The 7007-nt window shown below is 57.0% G+C and overlaps 5 protein-coding genes across 5 annotated transcripts; 4 read left to right on the top strand and 1 right to left on the bottom strand.

Annotated features, from left to right (window-relative positions):
- Nucleotides 1-19: 19 nt before the first annotated feature.
- On the top strand, nucleotides 20-343 carry SPRG_17128 (hypothetical protein; the record flags this gene model as incomplete). Its single annotated transcript, XM_012356446.1, has 1 exon — nucleotides 20-343. A coding segment is annotated over one exon (324 nt), but the record flags the coding sequence as incomplete, so codon positions are not given.
- A 541-nt stretch (nucleotides 344-884) lies between these two features.
- Nucleotides 885-1455, top strand: SPRG_17127 (hypothetical protein; the record flags this gene model as incomplete). The annotated part of the gene is made up of 1 exon (XM_012356445.1): nucleotides 885-1455. Exon 1 carries the CDS (start codon nucleotides 1084-1086, stop codon nucleotides 1453-1455), a length of 372 nt encoding a protein of 123 aa, XP_012211835.1. The 5' UTR covers nucleotides 885-1083.
- Nucleotides 1456-2105: 650 nt separating this feature from the next.
- On the bottom strand, nucleotides 2106-3045 carry SPRG_17126 (hypothetical protein; the record flags this gene model as incomplete). The annotated part of the gene is made up of 2 exons (XM_012356444.1): nucleotides 2106-2190; nucleotides 2236-3045. 2 exons carry the CDS (start codon nucleotides 3043-3045, stop codon nucleotides 2119-2121), a joined length of 882 nt encoding a protein of 293 aa, XP_012211834.1. The 3' UTR covers nucleotides 2106-2118.
- Nucleotides 3046-3729: 684 nt separating this feature from the next.
- On the top strand, nucleotides 3730-5170 carry SPRG_17125 (hypothetical protein; the record flags this gene model as incomplete). Its single annotated transcript, XM_012356443.1, has 2 exons — nucleotides 3730-3925; nucleotides 3975-5170. 2 exons carry the CDS (start codon nucleotides 3730-3732, stop codon nucleotides 5168-5170), a joined length of 1392 nt encoding a protein of 463 aa, XP_012211833.1.
- A 919-nt stretch (nucleotides 5171-6089) lies between these two features.
- SPRG_17124 (hypothetical protein) lies at nucleotides 6090-6960 on the top strand (the record flags this gene model as incomplete). The annotated part of the gene is made up of 6 exons (XM_012356442.1): nucleotides 6090-6123; nucleotides 6172-6284; nucleotides 6329-6446; nucleotides 6489-6569; nucleotides 6626-6870; nucleotides 6916-6960. The coding sequence occupies 6 exons, from the start codon at nucleotides 6090-6092 to the stop codon at nucleotides 6958-6960; spliced, it is 636 nt and encodes a 211-aa protein (XP_012211832.1).
- Nucleotides 6961-7007: the final 47 nt, after the last annotated feature.

Genomic DNA, 7007 nt, shown 5'->3' with positions numbered 1-7007 from the left:
GCGGCACTCGTACGCCGAGCTCGATACAAAGGCCAAGAGTGCGTTCACGCGCAAATACAACAAGGGCGTGCACAAGTCGCAGGCGCTCGTCGAAGCGAACCTCGCGGCCAACCCGGCCAAGAAGAAGACGTCCAAAAAGGCCGCGGCGGACGACGACGGCCTCGGCGACGACGACGGTCTCATGGCCGACGACGGTGACAATGACGACGACGACGACGATGTGTCGCAGTTTCAAAAGAAAGCGCCCGCCAAAGCCGCGGCCAAGGCGCCTGCGAAGCGGAAGGGCAAGGAGCCCGCGGGGTCGGCGCCCAAGCGCGCGCGGGCACCGGCCAAGAAGAAGTAAACACATGATATACAGTGCTGTAAGAAGAAACGTAGTACGAGAACAAAGTTGATACTTCCTCGTCAACACCGACGTCCTTGAGCCCATGCAGGCACCACGCAGTCATCGAAAAGTCAGAATATGTAGCACTCAAAAGACGTGGTGTACTCGGCGTTATTCCAAGCCCTTGGTCGCAATCGAGCTCAAGGGGACAACGCTTCGAGTTGCAGCTGTTTATCCCAAGCACTACGCAAGCCCATCAGATTACTGAACCATGTTGTCCGAGTACATTCCTAGGGTATACAGTAACAACCTCACCATGCTTCGTGTCCGCGCAGAAAATCATATTCTGTACCGTGCAGCTAGTCTAGTGTTGCACATCTCCCGATACGTGTACACGCCCAAGAAGCTGTGGGCCATCAACGCCGTTGGGGCTGCCGTGGCGGTGACAAAAAGATCGACCCGTTGAGAGGATCCATCTTTTCAGCCAATCCGAGCCCGCCGAATCTAGAACGATCAATCTCCAACTGCCCACTGGACAAAGGGGCACTGTGAGATTTTACTTCGAGCGCCCAAGTCATGGCTCGCTCCGTGCACGACATGCTGCCAACGGAGGGTAGCAGCAGCGATTCGGACTCCGACGTCGTCCTTGCCGTCACACGCCGCACTAGCTCGGGGAGGCTCACGACGGACACGCCGAGCGGACCATTGTGACGGACGCCGCCGAGAAGCCCGCGAGCGTCCCACCGACATTCAAGCGAATGGCGTTGGACGCGTGTGTAGACACGTGCGACATCGCACTCTCGTCCATCGCCCACGACATCTTGGACAACACCTACTTTTCAGGGACTGACGCGACGACGGTCGCGGAGCTGCGTCGCCATATTGCGACGTCTGGCTACGATCGCACTGATAGGATCCGCGTCGTCTTCAAGGACGAGATGTATTTTGTTCTGGACGGCCATCACCGCGTCGCCGCGCTCCGCGAGCTCATGGCGTCGTCCACCACACTCAACCTCGCGACGCCCAGCGACGGCAGCTACTTGGTGCCGGTGGTCGTGTACGAGACGGAGAGAGCGGCCGAGGTAGCCGCTGCTCTCCACCGTAAGCGTTTGATGGCTTATGGCTTTTGAACGCTCGGTAACATGCTAACGCATCTTGCGTTCAAAATAGCAAACATGATCAAAATTGCACACCACAGAAAGCACTCGGAAGCCTCATCTTGCTGCATTCGACGTCCAAGCCAATCGTCGGTCGACATCTTTGGTACCATCTCGGCGTGGTCCCCATGTATTGCTCGCGGGGCATAAAATATGAGTGGTGGCATTGAGCCTCCGTCAGAAAACTACAAGCACGTGAAGATGCGCCTCGGCATGTTGTGCTCGAAGGAGAGCTTCAACACTACCGTACAATTATAATGTACCGGTGGGTCGCTCGCCGTAGAAATGCGAAGCGAACCAACGTGGCTGCGATCTTGTCGACGGCGTTGGCATCGAGTTGCTAGAGGACTCGACGCGAGCAGTGACGCGGCACCAGTACTAGCACTTCTCGGCCAATGGTCCGTGAAGCCATTGCTCGGCGACGTCGACTGGACGCTGGTGGACGCGGAGAGTTTTGAAAAGCTGGACACGACTCTTCCAAGACCCTCTGCTTGCGCCAGGCGATACTATTCTTTCACACGCAGCCTAGGCGGTACACGAACGAGCCCATTTTGTTAGCGTTGGAGGGTTAAGAGACGACGTGCCCCCGCTACCAGATGTCTCTGAATGCGTACTCTCTGAAGGTGCAAACGATGTCTACGAGGCAGACTCGAACCGGTACTTGTCTTCTTCAACGTAGTACTCGTCAAACCCCACATCGGCTTTGATCTAGAATGCAGGAGCTACAGCTTCGGATACACTGGAATGTAGCACCTGGTTGAAGGTCGGCAGTGTCTCGACGGGCGTGTGGCCGTGCGTGCGCAAGTGAGCGAGCGCGCTATTCATGGCCTGGATGCTGGCGCCGAGGATCGTGAGCGGGTACGCGACGAGGTGAAAGCCCATGGCTTTGAGCTCGGCCGCCGGTCGAATCGGCGTCACGCCGTGCTCCAGCATGTTGGCCATGCGCCAGCCCGGCACTTCGCGGCAGATGCGCTTCATTTCATCAACGCTCTGCGGCGCCTCGAGAAACGTGACGTCGGCGCCAAGCCGATGAAACTCGATGCAGCGCGCGATGGCTTCGTCCAGCGAGTGCGTACCGCGCGCGTCCGTTCGCGCGACGAGCACAATGTCACGGCCGCTCTCGCGACGCGCGTCGACCGCCGCTCGAATGCGCGTGAAGGCCTCGTCGCGCGAGACGACCTGCTTCCCTTTGGTGTGGCCGCAGCGCTTGGGCATGACTTGGTCTTCGAGCATGATGCCTGCCATGCCCGCCTGGATGTAGCCTCGGACCGTGCGCTTGACGTTGATCGCGTTGCCGTAGCCCGTGTCGGCGTCGCCGATGCACGGAATGCTCGAGAGCGAGGCGCAGATGCGGCGTGCGGAGGCGACCATCTCCTCGTACGAGATAAGCTGCGTGTCGGGAAACCCGTGGACGGCCGAGACGCCAAAGCCGGTCATAAAGGTGCACTCAAAGCCCGCGCGCTCGACAAGGCGCGCCGAGAGACCGTCGTAGCAGCAAGGAAGCACCACAGGCGTGTCTTCGCGGCTTAGCAAGCGCCGAAGCTCGGTTGCGTCTGCAGGCATGCGTTCGTCAGCGAAATGACACAATACGAGCCAATGAAACGCAAGGAAACCGAGCAATTCGCGATCTTCCGGCAGGGATTGCGCAATCACTTTTGGCAACTTCAACGTGGTCGTGCCAAGCGCCAAGGCGGCGACCAGCACACCATGTAGCTGTAGACGTGTGGAAAGGGTACGAATGGGCAGTGGAACCTTGGCACCATACCGGTTTGAATTGTCGTCGAGAGGTTCAAAGATTCGGGGCTAAGAGGTAAGGGATCTCGGGCCCGATGTTGTCCATGCGTGATGGCGTCGTCGGCTTGCAGCGACGCCACAACCGATTCATGTTGGCGCGTAGAACGCTTTCGGACGGATCCTTGGTCTTGGTAAGCGCCGTATTGGACGCAATATTGGACGCATAGCTCCCATCTCATCGTAAAACTAAACTCGTCTGCACGCAATATCGCAACCTTCTTCCATCAGTCCTGTTCGCTGCCTCCTACGCACCACAGAGCTACCAGAAAATCTTGCGCACCGCTTGGCGAGCGAGGCGGAGGTCTCGATCGATGGTGTGTTTCAACGGTGATTTTTGTCGTTGCACCGAAATCGTGGCTTTCCCGGCGACGTCGTCATTGCCACGGCTCCGTGGCGTGCGACGCGGTCATGATCCAGCAGTATGTGAACGCCACCCGCACTTGTCACGGCTGGATGGCGCTGCACGCGGCTATGCTCCGGCTTATCCAGCGCTGGATCCCACGCGGCGTGGACTCGATCGCTCGTCTTTTGGCGGGTCTGGCTGGCGCCGTCGAGAACGGCATGTGCAAGCTGCTGCGGCAGCGCTCCGAATGCAACTTCTTCTGGACGTATTGGCACAACGTGCTGACCCTCAAGGCGCAGTGGCCTGGTGAGTCGCGGATCGATGAGCACTTTTGAGTGGTACCTCCGTGACGTAGCACCACACAACATCGAGAGCCTCTGGTTTGGCTACCGTCTCCCGCTCGGGTTCGTGGCTGCCATTTCCAACATTCGCTACCCCGTGGGCGAGTACACACTCCTCCTCTCGCGGGAGGCCAGCGTCCAGTGGCGACTGGAACACCTCCCGTACGTTCCTGTCGAGGCTCTCAACATCCAGCCTGCATTGCGCCAAGAGCCATACGTCGATGTGCTGGTTGCGATCCTCCACACGTACGGTGCGCTCGAGCCTCTCCAGTCGCTCGAGCGATTGAGCTCGAGGACCGGCTGCGAACTCTTGCGCTGTATGTACCGCTGCGACGTGGCGCTTTTGAGCAAGATGCAGACGCTTTGTGATGAAGGCGGCATCATCGCGATCTCCAAGTGTGCCGACACAACTCTGTCTGTCCTCAAGGCCAAGATGAGATCCGCGATGGGCCTCTCCAGCAACTTTGCGCCCCTCGTGGTTGAAACGATCGATGCTTTCGTCGCGGCTGCTCCCAAAAAACAAGCCGCTTTGTGGCTGGCTGTCGTGACACTTAGCAACGCCAACGAGTCGGTGCCCCTTGCCGTTGTCGATTCAATGGCCGAGATGGCTAAGCTTGCCGCGATTCGATGGCCAATACCTTCAAGGACGACCACTGCACGTGGTTGTGCAAGTGGCAACGCACTGCCGGGCCACATTGATCGAGCAAGGCGCGCGCCTGCACCCCCTCGACGCCTGTCCTCGACGACATCGAGGTCGACCCGACGTCACGCAACGACTGCATGGGCGTTCGAATTTTTCAACAACGGCGCTGCACGTCGGTGCGAACGAGCGAACGAGGCTTGCAACAAGGTGCTCGCGCTGGCCAGCGCCGACGCCGATCGACTCGAGTTGCAAGAGGCCTCCAACTGCGATGAGTACGAGAACCGTCTTGCTCTCGATGAGGATGACGACGGTATCTGCGCCAACCGCGGGCCCGACGGGTGCTGCAAGTACAAGCTCCGCAATTGGCCCCAGCCAGGCCACACAACCGAGACCGAGTTTGACACGTACGTCGGACAGGGCGGCAGCATGAAATACGTCGCAGTGCTGGACGCTATCCTCGCCGTCACAGCGATGACCGACGCGACGTCAATGACCGACGTGACGGCAATGACCGAGAGCGATGCGCGCACGTTGCGCAAGCGCCCGCGAGACGACAACGACACGTAGCACGCGCCAATAACCCCGAGCATGATTCTCGTCAGTAACTCCGTCCAAGTCCCAATTAATTGTCATTGTGCGTTTTTGTGGACGATATGTCATGGTCTGCACCGCAAGGCTCGTCACTGGGTGTCGACATCGCGTGGAGCACTCGGAGCTTTGGTGAGCACGAGATCGAATAGTGCAGGGCGGCCCTGCGACATGCTCGCTGACAGCTTTGCCAGAAGCACACGAACTTGGTTATAAGACGATGCGAGTTTCACCAACAATCACGTTATCTTTCTAACAAGACACAGACAACGTGTCTCATAACCTACTATTGGATATTCCTCAGCAAAAATGACACACGTCGACTTTGAACCTGAAGCAACATCTTGGTGCGCATCCCTTAGATCCGGGTTGTGCCCATGTATCGTTTTGATTGGCCCGTTTGCATTCCAGTCGATCATAAGCCACCAATCATATGCTTTATATGGTCATATACCCAAGGATATACCCAAGGATATGCTCACGGAGGCACGACCTGCGATTCCCTCTATCGCAGTGCCTGGTAGCCCTACGTACGGCGCAGTGCGAGCATAAATCGTAAATTACTTTACTTCTCTATTCTTTACGGACGACCCCTCTCTAAGCACCTTATCGCCCAGCGATTCCCTTGCAAGAGTGACAGACAGAGTGGTTGTGTCGTATTGTCTATCATGACGATATCTCCTCCGTGCCCTCCCTGGTCTTTTCGCACTGAAATAAGTTCGTTCTTAAGTAGTATTGACGGCCTCAAACGCGTCAAATGTTCACTGCCGACTTCAGTGGCGAGGAACGCAATCGAAAACCTCTCATCATGCATACTACCTGTATAAATCAATACAATGCATTGAAGCTGTGATGACGCCATTTCTAGTTTGTAGTTGGTCGTCGCAGTCGGTCCTCGATGGGAAAACCCCGCGTCTCGTACTTCTACCACCGTCCGTCTCGAAGATGCCAAGTACATACCTTACACTATCTGGTTGTAGCGGAGGAAGGCAACTTTTACTATGGCCCGGGCCACCCCATGAAGCCCCACCGGCTTAAGCTCGCCCACCACCTCGTGCTCAACTACGATCTCTTCCGCAAGATGGAAGTGTTTGTACGTGTCTTTTCTTCTGCACCCGTCACTTTTTCCCGATGTAGCAACCGCACTGGGCGTCACCGGAAGAAATCAAGGCCTTCCACGCCGCCGACTATGTCGATTTTCTGCAGAAAGTGAGCCCGTCGACTGAAAAGTCGATGCAGACCCAAGTCGACAAATGTACGTTCACCTTCTTGCCTCGGATGCTACCTCTTTGTATAGACAACATGGGCGAGTTCTCCGACTGCCCGGTCTTTGATGGCGTCTTCAACTTTAGTCAAATCTCGGCCGGCGGCTCGTTGGGTACCTTCATCCCCTTCGCCTTGGGTCATGCGACAGATACATCGTTCGGTGCGTAGACGCGGCGTACCGCCTCAACCAAGGACTGAGCGACATTTGCATCAACTGGGCCGGTGGGCTGCACCATGCCAAGAAGGCCGAAGCATCCGGCTTTTGCTACATCAACGACATTGTGCTTGGGATTCTCGAGCTCCTCAAGTACCACGCCCGCGTGCTCTACATTGACATTGACGTCCATCACGGCGACGGCGTCGAAGAAGCGTTTTATGTCACGGACCGCGTCATGACGGCGTCGTTCCACAAGGTTTTTTGTGGTTTATCGTCGTCTGGACTGAGGTTTTTCTTCTAGTATGGCGACTTCTTTCCTGGCACTGGCCACGTCAAGGTACAGTAGACGTGAATGCCATGTCGTGGGAGCACAAGGAGATGTGCTAGGATGTC

This window comes from Saprolegnia parasitica (assembly GCF_000151545.1).
Source record: "Saprolegnia parasitica CBS 223.65 unplaced genomic scaffold supercont2.469, whole genome shotgun sequence".
NCBI lineage: Eukaryota > Oomycota > Saprolegniomycetes > Saprolegniales > Saprolegniaceae > Saprolegnia > Saprolegnia parasitica.
This window is presented reverse-complemented; position numbering and strand designations above follow the sequence as displayed.